Raw genomic sequence first — 15,720 nt, forward strand, 5'->3', positions numbered from 1 at the left:
CATCCGAAAAGAGAAAAAAACGAAGTCTTTATCTAAAGAAATGCCTTGAGAAATGACAGATGTATAGAACTTTTCAACGAGCTAATGCTTTTTCAACTCTCAAAATGGAATCTATTCCAAACATATATGTCATGATTTCTTACTTCGACAGGATACAAATATCTAAATTGGATATTTTTAGATACTTTTTCAGACTTATTGCCGATACTAAATAGCAGCAAAAAATTTGTATCCATTTTTCATGATATCATACATGGATCAGATATATCATGGCAAATTCTTCAGAAAAAATTGTGAAAGACAATGGAATCAGATAAGTGAGATTTCGAATAAGTGTTTACATAATCTTCTTTTGTCCGCAGAAATGATTTATCGAAATAATGAGTCACCATTGATATCAACACATTTGAGATCGCCAAATGTTCGGGAGTTCCTCTATTCAATCCTTTTCCTCCTTATTTTTGCTGGATATCTCGTTCGTGTACACATCTTCTGTGTAAATTTGTACATATGCAAAACATTATACAAAAACCATTCTGCAGTATGAGATAATCACATATGGCACATGCCATTAATTCAGTCATCCTATTACAAAGTAATACAACCTTTTGAGTACAGACCTAGCCCAAGCAGATCATTTCCCTTGATAAAACTAATGGGAAAGATGCTAAAACACATACATACTGATATTACTAAGGTGATCGATATGAATCTACTCAATCATCTACAACTGTAAAGCGCCTCTTACAGATAAACAACATGCAGAAACCTGAATAAATAAGGATGAAATCGTGGGATATAGTGTAGTGTAGTCCATGCACTAACTGTTTACTGTCCTTTTTTCTTCAACCTCTCAGCCCTTGGACTAGATGATGACAGTTTTTGAGTATTCTCCACGAGCCGTAAGCGCGACATGACATATGCCAGGAGTTCTTCATGGTGGGAGAATGTGAAGTCCAAGTGGGCATACTCAAACTCGTTGTATGATACATTCACACCCGATTCCTTCATTAACTTGTAGTGCTTTCTCACCATCGATGGCCGGATTACCTTGTCCTTCCGTCCGGCAACCAGATTAACTGGAATATCAATGAGCCAATAGTATTCACCCAAGTCCAATGGCTGGGAAGATCCATACACCTCCATGTTGGCAGATGCACTCCCATAATCAAACATCTTGAACTTCCCAGAGTGCTTCATCTGTGCAAGGTGAAGAGCCACATGAAATGAAACTCCTGGCATGTCATTCATATTGTAGTGCGGTAAACCTAACACACCAACCCAATTTGAGCTGTCTCCACCGACAACGTAACTCATTAGGGTTTGAACTAGCCCTCCAACTGCAGGATAGTTATGGAAATCCCTAGCCAACTTGTTGAGTAGCATACGGAAGAATCTGGTTGGTATATAAAAGCTAGTCACAAATGGTGACAAAATAGGGGCCAACACAAGGAAAAGATGTTCCACGATGGTGAAAACGAAATTAGAATCATCATGAAAGCCAGCAGGAGATAATAAAACCAATCTAGATAATCTGTGAGGCTTTTCTTCCACCCGGCGTGTTATAACATACATCAACATAGCAGCTCCTCCCAAGCTATGGCAAACTGCACAAAGGTTGTAAAGCTGATCATCAGTTTCCAGCTCAAGCTCAGGTTGGCTAAGCTTCAATTCTGAAGTTTTCACTTGGTGAATTTTCTCTATCATTGCAGGAATATCCTCAGTCCCATGCTCATTGATGGAATATCGCCAGTACCTGCATCGATGCTCACATTTAGGTACAGCATTGATGTATTATAATGACACGACATCACAGAAGTGTATGGAAGAAATAGCATTGTCCTATTGTTCCCATCCACAAGCTTTCTTGGATGCAAATGAATCATAGGTATAACTCCATTCAAAACAGACAAAGGAAAAAAGAAAACAATGAACTCATGTAAACTCACTGTCGTGAGGAAATGTTCTTGTCAACATGTTCCCTAGAAACCAGGCCTCGAAGATTCCCAAGGAAAACATCATATCCTGAAGCAAGCAAGCAATAACATATTTGTAGTTCAATATATTGAGAAATTCTGAAAATCATGCATACTTCTAAAGCAAATATAACAAACCTTGATCAAAGGCTGCAAAAGCAGGAGAACCAACAACCCCATTGGACACCCAGCTGGAAAACAAAATAAATTTATTAGAAAGCATAGATAAGCAATAGAATTGATTACTAATAATTTAATAATTTTGGAAATAGAAGAAAACAAAAGGAAGTTGTCTGTCACCTAATAGATCAAACTTGTACAACTTAACTTGCATTATCATAAACATGCCAACTCCATATATATTATGAAAATTTTCATAAATACTGCTAAGCACAAAGTCCACCTCCTTATAAAGGTTTGACATTTATTTAAAGGAAAGTGGATCAAGAAGACTATATACAACCAATAGAAATCTTATGTTTTAGAATTTTCAATGTTCTGAGTAAAAATGAAGCAGTGTAGGAAGTTAAAGAAAGAAAGAACGGACGATACATCATGCAGAGTGCCGGTGTACAACATTCAACAAACATTAATGACAGTGCACTGAAATGCCCAAGCCATTAACCAACTAAATATAGCTCTGTAAGTTAGGGGTGGGCGGAGGGGGCCATGCCATCCATCCCCCCGCCCCACCGGCCGGGTGCCCCTGGCCGTCAGATGCCGAGGTGTGGGCCCCCGCCTGCACCTGAGCAGTCAAAGGTGAAGCTTGTGACTGTGAGACATGGTGTCTCAAACACCCACGGCCCACAGTCCACTGTGTGGCCGTGGTTCTTTGCTCAGACTCACGGCCAAGTGATGGAGATGCAAGAAGGGCTATCCGCAATGCCACTACGAGGGCTAGGCATGCCGAGGCGAGGAGGGTGGCTTTGGGGTGCTTGCATGGCGCGGAGGGTGAGGCTGAGTGAGGCTTCCATCACCAAGCCGTGGTCTTGCTAGAGTAGAAATTTGTGATCTCTTTTTTTCAACTTTATTTTTTCAATCTGTGTTTGTTATTGTTGGATGATGGATCTATGAGTTTTAGGGTTGCATCAGTTTTTTTTTTTTTGGATTTTTTTTTTTCCAGTTGTTTTTCCAGTTTTGGTTTTGGATCAGTGATTCAGACTTTTCCGCTGTGAGTGGGTGGTGGGTGGGGTGGGGCGGATGGCCGTGGGGGCCAATCCGCCCCCCGGCATCCGGACAGGGGCACCTACCCACCGGGGGGGTGCCAAGGTCTGGGGGTGGGACAAGGGCACCCCTTTACTCACCCTAATAGACCCTTGGATCAGGTCTGGCAGAGGGTAGAACGACCCGTAGACTTCCCACCCTTTTTCTTCATTTCTATGTGATAGGAAACGTGTCATATATCAGCATAACCGGTATGTGGAGGACTTCAAAATATCAGGAGTACTTCTTTAATAAAATTATCCTCTAAACAAACAGAACCCTAGCAAAACTAAGAGTGAGAAGGGGAAAATGGGAAAGTTGACAGTCAAGAGCACTTCCATTGTCTGGCAACAATTATTCACAGGAAAAGATTAATGAGGACACCTGAATCCCTGATGATAAGGCAGGTACCTATTTTTTTTTATTAGTAAATAAGAATTTTATTGATGAGGACTAGGCATAGCCCAAAGTAAACGGGACATATACTAGAGCAACACCAAAGCATGAGTGATAAGGCAGGTACATATGGAATGAAAAAACACTTCATGATCTCTACAATCATTGAATACATATCAAGCTAGAGAGAACTGGGAAAAAATCTGAAAGCCAGCAATTCTTTCAGGTGCGAGAAAGCCTGTGTCAAGATTTGAGAACTGCATATTCCAAGTGTAGCTTGTATGCAATTCTTAAAGCAAAACAAGAAAGCATTCATGATAACAAACTACAACAAATTAGTGGTAATAAAAGGTAAACCAATTATGTCATCTAGATGCCGGGCTCACAACAATAAAAAAGGCCAAAGGAAAATGGTTGCAGATAGAACCAACATTTTCAATTTGCATACAAACATGCAGACTTGAAAGAATGATCTCATAATTAGTTTTAGAAGTTCAACCCATGTAAGAACCTCAATAGTTTTGCTTGCTCAGAAAAAAGAAAGAGAGAAGGGGAGGGGGGGGCGCGGCAGCAGATTAAATAATTCAAAATGTATAATTGCACCTTTGAGTTTGGCAGGAGATCAAGAGCTGGTGAACAAGGAGTAGACAAAATTTTTGTATCTAAGAAAGAACTAACTCACCCCATAGATGAGTCCATAATTCCATGCTGAAGATAAACTGCTTTTCTTGCATCACGTCTGCAAGATCACACTGCAGGCGTAAGGCACAATATAATTACATAAACTTACAATTTGACAAGAAAAAGTTTATACCGAGGTATTCTTTCCAAAAGAAGAACATATCCATCTGCAGTGATCACATGGATAGCTTCATATGGGTACCTAACACAATGAGAAAAGTATGAAATTTGTAGAAAATATGAGTAACTCGAGAAAGAAACATATCTTGAAAAAAGTTAGCACGGACAGCTCTTACCCAAGCTCCGTTATGACATCTTGACATGTCCGAGCATCTGTATTTAGAGACTGATGAAAAGTAGCATTTCGTTCAGTGGGAGCTGGATCATTTTCCCCAAGTGTAGCTGTAGTGAAAGAGGCTTCCAAAACACTTCCATCATTCTCTCTAGTACCCCCATTGTGAGATGAGATCCATCTTGATAGGTTTCTGAAAGCCTCTAATGGGGAAAGAATAAAATGAGCTGCCTTATGAACAACATCGAAAATGGCTTCTATGAAGATCTCGATTGCTAGATGAAGATCCTGGTTAACATCCAAGATAAAATAAGCCAAAAAGAAATCATAGATCTCAATCTTTCCATAAGAGGATAAAGCCAAACAACAAACCACAATTTCCAAGAGTGATGACTGATAGCAGACTTTGCACATACCTCTATGACTCCACGTCTCCTGTCAGTGGCACGGTGAACAATGTGGTCCCTGAGGGTTAGCACTTTTTTAATCGAACGTAAATTTGGAGACTGGTGGCTTTCAGAGATGGCAGGGACTTTTGATCCCCTATTATAAAGAAAATGACAAAAATAAACCGGGATTCCCAGGAGCAATTTGGCAGGCAACAGAATCCAAAAGAATATGCATCTGATCCATCCTCTATAATGCCTATCATACTTAGTAAAAGTAGTAGCCCCAGAGGCTCGTGAACTCTGAGATGATGGTGATGCAGGATATATGTTTAGGTCACTATCTTCTTCAGCAGATGAGTAATCTACACTTGATGTATCAGAATCCACAGAAAGCTCATGAATGAGCTGGTTGAAAGAGGACACTCCACTGTAGCATCAAGAAAAAAGCAGAAATGTTAAAAATTAAAGCAAAGATGCAGGATATGCCGAAAAAGGTCACCACATAAGTTCTTTAGCTGCTATTCTTGGGTGAAAAAAATAAAAGCTGTTTAGACTAGACAAGTTTGTAATCACAAGTGACAAGTGACAAAATATACATCCCAATCAACATGATTACAATCAGTTCATATCCAGAAAGAAAGAAAGAAAAAAAAAAAAAGAAGAAGAAAGAGTCTACAACCAGGTTTATGATAAAACATGAATCATCATTTCACAACATGTAAAACCCATTTCAAAATGGTATCGAAAGGGGATAGGAAATCTCAGACTGTGCACCCTCACCACAGAATTCTTTTATATGATGATTTATTAGATAAAACAAGAGCATTGTAGAAGGTACTGAAAGTGCAATAATTTACTTACGATACGTTTAGATGGTAAGAGTATCTCAGATCACCTGTGAATAGTAGTGAAATAGTTTATGAATAGTAGTCTACTGTTTGTGAATAGTAGTGAACTGTTTGTGAATAGTAGTGTAGTCTGAGATGGTCTCAGCAGCCAAACATAGCCTTAATTGTTTATCAGAATAACACATCTCGCTTTCTTTAACTGCATCTTGTTTGCAAGGTAGAGAAAGTGATTATATCTTTTTTTGTTGATATGTACAGTGATTAAATATTCTTTTTCGAATGCAGGCCGAGAAAAAACCAAGAAATATATATTTACACCATAATTAGATTCAATCTTCTATCAAAGGAATGTAAGCTATTACAAGACCTGTTTAAAATCTTAAACTCAAAGCAGTGACCCCTAGCATGCATGAGCTTGTTTTGTGAAGATTAATAAAGGAGATAAGCATCCAACTGCACAATAACGCCTAACATCTCCATTTTCATATATACATCAAACCCAAGTTCTAGAAAATGGGTGTATTAGCTACCTTGTGATGCAGGGTTGATAACAAACCTGCCTACAAATGGCTTACCTATTGGGAAAGTGGTTATGGGGATACCAATAAGAAGTGCTTTGTGGAGGGCCATTATATAATCAAAATATGGTGGGGCTCGGGGTGGATGGTGTTCAAACGAGGTTGAGCGAGCCACAAGAGGTGGGGCTTTGGAAGCATATAAGAAGAGGATGGGATAGTTTCTCCAAATATACCCGCTTTGAGGTGGGTGACAGGTCCAAAATCAAATTTTGGCATGATGTGTGGTTTGGTGATATGTCCCTCGAGGAAGTCTATCCAGAGATCCACGGAATTGCATGGATTCAAGAAGCCTCAATTGCAAATCTTGTGAAAATATCTACTTGCACTCCGTTGAGGAATGCCACCTTCACTAGAGCTACACGATTGGGAAATTGATGCATTCACAAAGTTCTACAATCTCGTATACTTTGTGAGGGGGGAGATATGCAAATAAGATTTTCTGGAGTCCTTCTAAGAAAGGGAAGTTCTGTTCATTCTATAAGTCTCTCATGATGCAGAGCGTGAATCCATTCCCATGGAAAAAACTTGGAAGACCAGGCTCCCCTTAAAGTGGATTTCTTCATATGGACAGCTTCCTTAGAGAATATTCTCACCTTAGAACGACTAAGGAAACTCCGTATCATCGTAACAGATTAGTGTTGTATGTATAAAACGAACGGGGAGTATGTTGATAATTTACTACTTAATTGTGAGATTGCCATGACCCAATAGAATGAATTTTTCGCTAAAGTGGGGTTAGCTTGGTTGATGCCAAGAACGGTGATTGACTTCCTAGCAAATTGGAGAGGCCTTCATGGTGGTCAAACATATCACAACAATCTAGAAGATGGTCCCGATATGCCTATGGTGGTGTCTTTGGAGGGAGAGGAATTAAAAGAATTTTCAAAGACCATTAGCGATCAATGGATGAGCTTAAAATGTTCTTTCTTAGCACTTTGCCCCATTGGTCAATTGTAACAGATTTTAATGGTTTGAACTTTCATGACTTTCTTGTATCACTAGACCATCATGCATAGGTGTTGCTTCTGTATATGTCCCGTATATTATTTCAATAAAATTTCTTATGCACACGCACACGCGCCCACACACAGAACTATGCACCTCATTTTCAACAAGTTCAGTTTCTCAAATTTCTGTTTAAACTACATTTCCAAAATAATTTTCTCCATTCTGTATTTTTGGGTAAGCCTCTACTTTACGGTCAACAATGAACAATCTACTTCCCATACAAGTTTTGGATGCAGAATGTCTTCATAAAAAAAAAGTTGCCACCAAAATAATTAATACTTACTTTTCCATCCAACGAGGAAATCGAGGACCACGAAAGGTTGGTCTGAGCTCCCAGCCATGGATACCTTCAAGGATAGTAGCCTTTCCTGGTAAAATAGTCAACAAAAGTGCTGACACTCCATTTATCAGCCTCACGATATTGTTCAGAGATTCATAAGTGAATGTCTTCACAGACCTGCACTAAAAAGATAAAAACCAAATGCAAGGGAAATTGCTCATGTCATGACCAAAAATATCTCTAAAAAAGATGCTCTCAAGGGAAATATCCCAAGTCACTGGCAGGCACCTAAAGATGGATAAAAAAAAAAGTCCTAACACAGCATGGGAAATTATAAGCCATAGTGGCACCCAAATGATCCATAACAGCTAAAATGAATCAACCAAAAAACAACCACTGTTATCAGCAATACCAAAGAGAGCATTTGGAAATTATAGATGCTTTGGCAGAGAGCATGGGCTGAAAGCTACTTCATGGGAAAAGCTACAAATTGATTTACGTTTAAAAAATAAACCAAAATGTACAGAATGCATGACTACAGGGTGATTAAATAAGGGGCATAGAAAATTTATATAATCAAACAAGGATGAACAAAGAATGAACGGGCATTTCCAGCTTGCTACAAACACATGAAATTGGCCAAACCATTTATTTGTTTGTTTCCAAATTCCTAAAAGTTTGACCAAGCTTACTCCTGAGTGGATGTCTGAAACGCACAACATCACAGACTATTCTTTTATATGTTTTCATGACCAAAGAATCATTTTTATACATCATTCTAAAAATGGCTAACAACAATATGTGTAACACCTCCCTCAATCTCAGAAATATATGGCGATACAGTAAGCCTAAGTGACTTCAAACCCATTAAACTACCTAAGATTGGTGCCAGAGTTCAACTTCACAGAACCAAGCAAGTCAACAGACGCTTCCACACAAAAAACAGGCACATTTAAAATGCAATTTTCATCGCTAGCAATGAAAGGCACAAAAAGCAAACAAGCCTATCGTAACGACTCGAGGTTGTACTGAGAAAGTCTCTCATGGATTCGAATAGTGCTGAATTTCGTACTTCCTAGTAACAAAAAGGAGTTAAAAATTAACCCAGATTGGTTAAATTAACTAACCCAGTTCGTCCAATCATCAAATCGTTCCATACTTCCATATATACAACAAATTAACCCTTAGTTTTATATGTAAAAAAACCTTCATAATTATAAATGTCCCCGCCTAGCATATCTAGTTTCACGAATCAATTCAAGATCAATCCATACGCAACACATAAAGCTGCAAAAAAAAACTCATTTTATAAATAATCCGATGATTAAAATTTCCCAGACTAACATTTCTAGTTTCACGGATGAAATCAAGATTAAAACTTACACAAAACATAAAGCTGATTAGAAAGACCCCCTTTTTACATAATCCCATAGTTCAAATTGCAATAAAAGTACTCATATGCATACTCAAATGACAATAATATTCTGGGAAACAGAAAGAAGAAGAAAAAAAGGGCGCTGACTCTTTGGTGACGGCGAGGACATTGTCAACGAACCGCTGCAACATCTAATTCGGTGTGTTTGTTTGTTCCTATAAAGCCCGCGACAGAAAGGTGAAAAAAAAACAAACAAAATTTCTGGGAGCCGAAGATCGGAAGCGCCGAGATGGAGAGAGATGGCAGGGAAGCGAATGCGTGTGGAGAGGGTCCCCACCGAAAGATATGTTTTGCAGCGACGATTGCTGCCTTACGGAGCACGCAAAACTCGGTTGTTCAAAAGGGAGTAAACGTGGTGGAATCTGATTAAGGCGGCACTGTATATGTGTCGCTTGGCCAACTCGACATTGTGTCCACGTGCAGTTAGCTTTATCCAGATCGTTTGCGATGGCGGACGGTTAGGATGTAAATAACGATAAAGCTTAAGTTTTTGTGAATTCGATAACGCTTACACGCAATGCACAGCAATGCATGGCTGCAGAGTCTCCACTCGTTTTGATCACCAAACCTTTTTCTCTTGTGCTAATTTTTGTAGTTTTTGTGTTCGGCTCATAACAAAATATCTATATGAGAAGACAGAAGAAAGTTTCACAAAATTAACGAGGCCCGTTTGGATAATGAAATACTTAAAACTTATCTTATTTTATTATTATAATTTTTTTAAATTTACATACAAAATATAATAAACAATTCAATTTTTTCAAATCTTAAAACAATAATAATATTCTAACAATATTTTATTCTACTGATTTAAAACCATCTTATTTTATCTTATTATCCAAACGAACCCTTAATTTATAGAGTTTAACTTAACTTTTATAAAAATTAGGATTAAATATGAAATCAATTATTGAATTTTCTTGATTTATAAATTGAAGTCACGGTTTTTAACTAACTTTTGCAATATTGATATCTGAAAATAAGAAAACTTGCAATTAAACACATTTATCAATCTTCTGATAAATAACTAGCCAAAGGATTACAAGTCAATGATCTTTTGGGATCTCCCAAACCACCTCCAAGATGAGCTCTCACCACCTCCATAGTGAGTCAAACTCATCCCCAATCTCCCAACAACCAACCTCACCAGCTCAGAACCAGTTTTCCAAAACAACAACTACCAGTCCTCCCATACCACCTATTCAGATCATAATCTTACAACAAATCCTCACCAATAACTCTTAAATTGCACCTTTCTTATTAATCATCTTAATCAAACCTCAATACTATCATTAACCAACACTCTCATCTAAGCCTCCTACTCTGTCATTCATAAGAAACCAGATCAGATAATGGCTACTCAGGTGCAACAGTCAATGGATCTCCCAACAACCAAATCTCCACAACTTCCTCCACTGAACCAATTCGATCAACTCAATCAAAAGAGAAAATGGCTGCCCAGCTTAGAACCAATTCACTCAAAAATCACCAACTTTCTCCTAAGATCATTTATCAGCATTGATGCCTCACTTACCACACCAAAATGGGCATTCATCATTAACCACCACATCCCAATACCATCCTTATTTAGAACCCCTCACATGAACTTTTCATTCTACCATCCTCCAATAACCAAAAGATCAACAACCAACCACTCAAAACCTAAATCTCGAGCCATGACTTCTACCCCTGACACAGAAAACCATTCCTCTACATCCATAACCCCAAACTAGAATGAACTGAACCTGGAACCAGAAACCGAGCTTGCTGCTTACCTATCCAACCATGCACTCATAGGCAAGATAGTGTCATCCAAACCTCTCAATAAAAATGCCCTTTATGCTACCATAAATGCAGTTTGGAGCTTTGTTGCTGGACTAACCATTGAAGACATAGCCATCAACACTTTTCTGTTTACATTCTCATCCCAGCAAGAGAATAATCGAGTGATGGAACAAAGACCTTAGAACATAAAGGGTTTTCACTTGCTAATACGTGACTGGCCTCCAGGTTTGAGTTTACAGGAATTAGACTTTAAAATGTCAGTATTTTGGATTCAAATACATGAGCTTCCATTAGAGTTAATGACAAGCCAAATTGCTGAAAAGATAGGAAGGAAATTAGGTAACTTCATCCAAGTGGAACAAATAAATAGTTTAGGCATACTTTTTAGAAGATATATGAGGATACAAGTTGAGGTCAATGTTAAAAACCCTCTGCAAGATGGGTTTCCTTTAGCAAGAAAAGGGAAACCTGCCACTTGGATAAGTTTAAAGTATGAAAAGCTATCATATTTTTGTTATTGATGTGGCTGCTTAGGCCATATTCAACAAGCCTGCTCTCTTCTCCAAGTCCAAACTTCGGTCATTAATTTTAGACCATGGATGAGAGCTGAAAATCAAGCTTCAAGAAGAACCCCCTTGTTGCTAACCATTATGAGAATGTGGGTATCCAATCAAATGAAATGGTAGCATTACGAGATAATCCAACTGGTCAATCACAAATCCACCAACAACCACCTGTTACAAGGCAATTTTTTCCACAAGTTCCCAACAAAGGAAAGGACAAAGTGATTGAAGAGGAGACAAGTCAAATTGTGAATCAAAATCTATGCTGGGACCAAAATACTGATGCAAGACCTCACTACATCCAGCTTGAACCTCGAGATTCACCCTTCAATGGAAGCCAAACCTTCGTGGGAAAGCGATTCTCTGATCTGCAACTTGTCACACATGCCAACTATACAGTTCAACAGACAAAAAACCAGCATGCTTTTCAAAACAGTAAAGACTATCATATCTAGTCCCTCAGACAGACTCAGATAATACAAGCTGACTTTCCCATCACATTAGTCAAGACAATCCAGCCCTTTCATGCAAAAAGTGGAAATCCAATGGTAAGCATTAAGCCTCATGCATTAAAACTCAAGCCACAAACCTCCTCACCTATCACTTCATATGCTACTAATCCCCTCTCTGAATAAAGCAACACCTCATATTCCAACCTGTTCAAGCAAATCATTTCTCAACTCAAGAACCTCCACAGCCCAACAAACCTAGACCCAAAACATCACTCAATCTCACTTCTTGTTAGTCCATCTGGCAAATCCTGTCTAGTAATCAGGGCTACCCCAAGTATCCTCAGCAGTTCAGACAACATAACTGACCCAACATAAGAACTCAATCTGTTTGACCCTCAATGCAACAAAAAAACCTCCTCAAGCAAACCAACCTTCCTCAACTCACTCCTGAGTGACCCTACAAACCCTGAGATAAGAATGGTATTGACTCAAAAGGGACAATGGGATTCGAGCAATTTTGGTGAGAAGGGACTCAATCTGCAGATAGAGGAAGATGATGTGCCCATTGCTAAGTACATCCAATCAGTAAAAATTAATAGAAATGAGGTCTACTGCAGAAAATCAAAAAGACTCAGGTTCTCCCCCTACCAGAAAGAGGATCACCAATCTGGTAATAAGACTCAAACTTCTTTTTTTGGAAAAGCTGGTGTGGTAGAGCTCAAACTGCCACCAAAGCATAAATAAAAGTACTTTCTTGGAATTACAGGGGTCTGGCTCGACCTCGAGCAATAAGAAGTTTGAGGGCTAACATCAGGACATATAATCCTGATGATATCTTTATCTCGGAGACCATTTTGATGCATGTAAATATTTATAGCATTGTAAATATATTAGGGTTCTCCATGTATATAAAAGTACCTCCCACTAGCAGAAAATTGGGTCTTTTGTTCATATGGAAGCATGGTCTAGATATGGAACCAGTTTATGTCAATAGTAATATTATGTCTCTGTTTGTGTATTCTGATCCTACTCACAATCCTTGACTTCTTAATCTTGTTTATTGCCCTACTCAAAACAATAAAAAATGAAAGTTTTGGGATACCATGAACTTAATTGCTAATAATTTCAATGGACCAATCTTAGATATTGGAGACCTTAACTCAATCCTGAGCCAAACTGAAAAAATAGGTGGGAAACCCTTTGCTTGTTCCTCCCATGGAAATGGACTAAGAAACTATATGGATAATACTGGTAAGATTGATCTAGGATTCCATGGTCTCAAGTTCACTTGGACTAATAACAAACAGGGATTAGGTAACATTAGTGAAAGGCTTGATAGAGGGATTGTTAACTATCATTAGATGAACCTTTTCCCTAATGCAAATCTACAACACCTTCCAATCAGTGCTTCTAACCATTCCCCTATTTTACTTGACACTTCAGGGAGAAAACATCATAAATCCTCCTTTAAATTTCAAGAATTTTGGATGAGGGACCCCTCATGTCAGATGGTAATCCAAAAAGTTTGGAATAATCAATTCTTTGGAACACCTAGCTTCATTCTTTCGGAGAAACTAAAGGAGGTTAAAAAAGCTCTGAATATCTGGAATAGGAACCGTTTTGGACATATTCAAACTGCTATTAGATTCCTAACTCAGGAGCTTTCACAAATCCAATCCAGAGATCCTACTATCCTGTCCATGAGTAAAGAGAATAAAGTCAAGGCTAACCTCAATGAACAGCTTAGAAGAGAGGAGACACTTTGGAGGCAAAAAGCTAGATTAAGTTGGCTTACCACAACTGATCTTAATACCAAGTTCTTCCACATGTCCACCACCATTAGAAGGCGCACCAATTCCATTGAGAGCCTTAAAATAAACTCTCAAACTTGGACAAATGAGACCTCTGTTATTCAGAATAAGTTCCTTGAACATTTTAAGGACATATTCACTTATTCCAATCATGTTTCCAGCATTGAGTTGAATGATCTTTTCCCTGATAAAATTATTGACATGGAGAACCAATCCCCTTGTGAAATCCTTACAAACCTTGAGATCCTCTCAACCCTGAGACAAACTCCCTCTAATAAAGCTCCTGGCCCTGATGGCTTCCTCCCGGGTATGTTCTATAAACATTATTGGGAAATAATCAAGGATGACTTCAATGCTGCCATCAAGAATTTTTTCATAAATGAGAAGTTGCTCAAAGAATGGAACCACACACATATTGCTCTCATCCCAAAGACTAACAGTCCTAATACTGTTCATCAGTTTAGGCCAATTAGTCTCTTTAATGTGTGCTATAAAGTCATTGCAAAGCTAATGACAAACAGACTGAAAAAGATCCTTCCCAAAATCATTTCGCCCTTTCAAACAACGCTTGTTCCAGGAAGAATTTTTCAAGAATATACCATAATGGCTCAAGAGATATTCCATCATATCAAAAGAAAAAAAAAAGAAAGGGAAAAAAGGATTAATGACTATTAAAATAGATATGGAAAAAACCTTTGACTTCATGGAGCGGAATTTTCTTCTTAATATCATGTCCAGTCTTGGTTTTAATAGAAAATTGATAAACTGGATCAATGAATGTATTTCTATATTCTTTTACTCAGTTCTTATCAATGGCACTCCTTGTGGCTATTTTCATTCATCTAGAGGTCTTCGGCAACGGGATCCCCTATCCCCTTCCTTTTCATTCTTAGTACTGAGGTACTAACCCGAATGATCATTAGAGGGGAAAGAATAGGACAGCTAATAAGTATTTCTATTAGCAGAAATGGACCCAAGATCTCTCATCTGTTTTTTGCAGATGATCTTATTCTTTTTGGCTTAGCCTCCAAAAACAATGCCCAAAAGTTCAAAAACTACATTGATAAATACTCCCTCTGGTCTGGCCAGAAAATCTATGCTACTAAGTCCTCAATCCAATTCAGCAATAACACCCTAGCTCACTCCAGAAGAGAAGTGAAAGAAATATTGGACTTCAAAACTGCTTCTACTAACATTAAATACTTGGATCTGCCACTCCTTTTTAAGGCCTCAAAAAAAGAACACTTTGAGGAAATGCAACAGAAGATAACTCAGAAATTGGCTGGATGGAAGGCTAAGCTTCTCTCTCAAGTTGGTAGGACCACTTTAATAAAATCAGTTGCAAGCTCAATTCCTTCATACCAAATGACCACTCTCTCAATTTTTAATTCCAAAATCTGTTGCACATTTTATTGATAGCTCATTTATGAAATTTTGGTGGGAATTCCCTTCTCAAAAAGCTCATAATCTCACTCCTAAGTCATGGAAGTCTACCTATAGACCTAAATCAATAGGGGGCCTTAGACTAAGAAACACTTATTTTACCCAAAATGCCCCTGGCCAAATTTTACCCCAAGAGAAACCCCTAGGAGCCCCACTCTGCAGAAAATAAAACCCTAGTTCTTAAAAAGTAACTTTTCAAATAAGCCATTGGCCAAAATACAAGGTCTTCCCAAAAACCATAGTTCATAAAAAATAATTATATTAAAATCTAGACCCGTTGAAGAACCTGTCTCAAGAACCCAGATTACAAGGAGGAATGCCACAAAGGTTGTGATTTACCTTTGATAAGTTCAAAATTTCAATCAAGAATAAGAGGAGTAAACTCAACTCCCAATGAAAATTCAATATTTTCTAAAAGAACTTGTGTTGGATGGCTACAAGGTATTTACATGCCTAAACCCCAATTAACCCTAGGCCAAAACAAGGTCTCTTTCACCCAAAATGTCTCTGGCTGAATTTTACCCCAAGAGAAACCCTTAGGCGCCCCACTTTGCTGAAAATAAAACCCTAGTTCCTAAGA

The 15,720-nt window shown here is 38.3% G+C and overlaps 1 protein-coding gene across 4 annotated transcripts; it reads right to left on the reverse strand.

Moving 5' to 3' along the window:
* Positions 1-523: 523 nt before the first annotated feature.
* On the reverse strand, positions 524-9,489 carry LOC108994582 (gastric triacylglycerol lipase-like). 4 transcript variants are annotated; one of them, XM_018969842.2, is made up of 10 exons: positions 9,174-9,488; positions 7,655-7,828; positions 5,203-5,364; positions 4,965-5,091; positions 4,553-4,836; positions 4,390-4,458; positions 4,258-4,314; positions 2,115-2,167; positions 1,950-2,025; positions 524-1,756 (listed from the first exon to the last, which is right to left on the reverse strand). In XM_018969842.2, exons 1-10 carry the CDS (start codon positions 9,215-9,217, stop codon positions 829-831), a joined length of 1,974 nt encoding a protein of 657 aa, XP_018825387.1. In that variant the 5' UTR covers positions 9,218-9,488; the 3' UTR covers positions 524-828. The 4 variants fall into 4 exon arrangements, with proteins under 4 accessions (XP_018825387.1, XP_035541747.1, XP_018825386.1 ...); XM_035685854.1 differs by having other exon boundaries at positions 7,655-7,833; positions 9,174-9,486; XM_018969841.2 differs by having other exon boundaries at positions 4,965-5,364; positions 9,174-9,489.
* Between the last annotated feature and the right edge of the window lie 6,231 nt (positions 9,490-15,720).

This window comes from Juglans regia, chromosome 15 (genome assembly GCF_001411555.2).
Source record: "Juglans regia cultivar Chandler chromosome 15, Walnut 2.0, whole genome shotgun sequence".
In the NCBI taxonomy this organism is placed as follows: domain Eukaryota; kingdom Viridiplantae; phylum Streptophyta; class Magnoliopsida; order Fagales; family Juglandaceae; genus Juglans; species Juglans regia.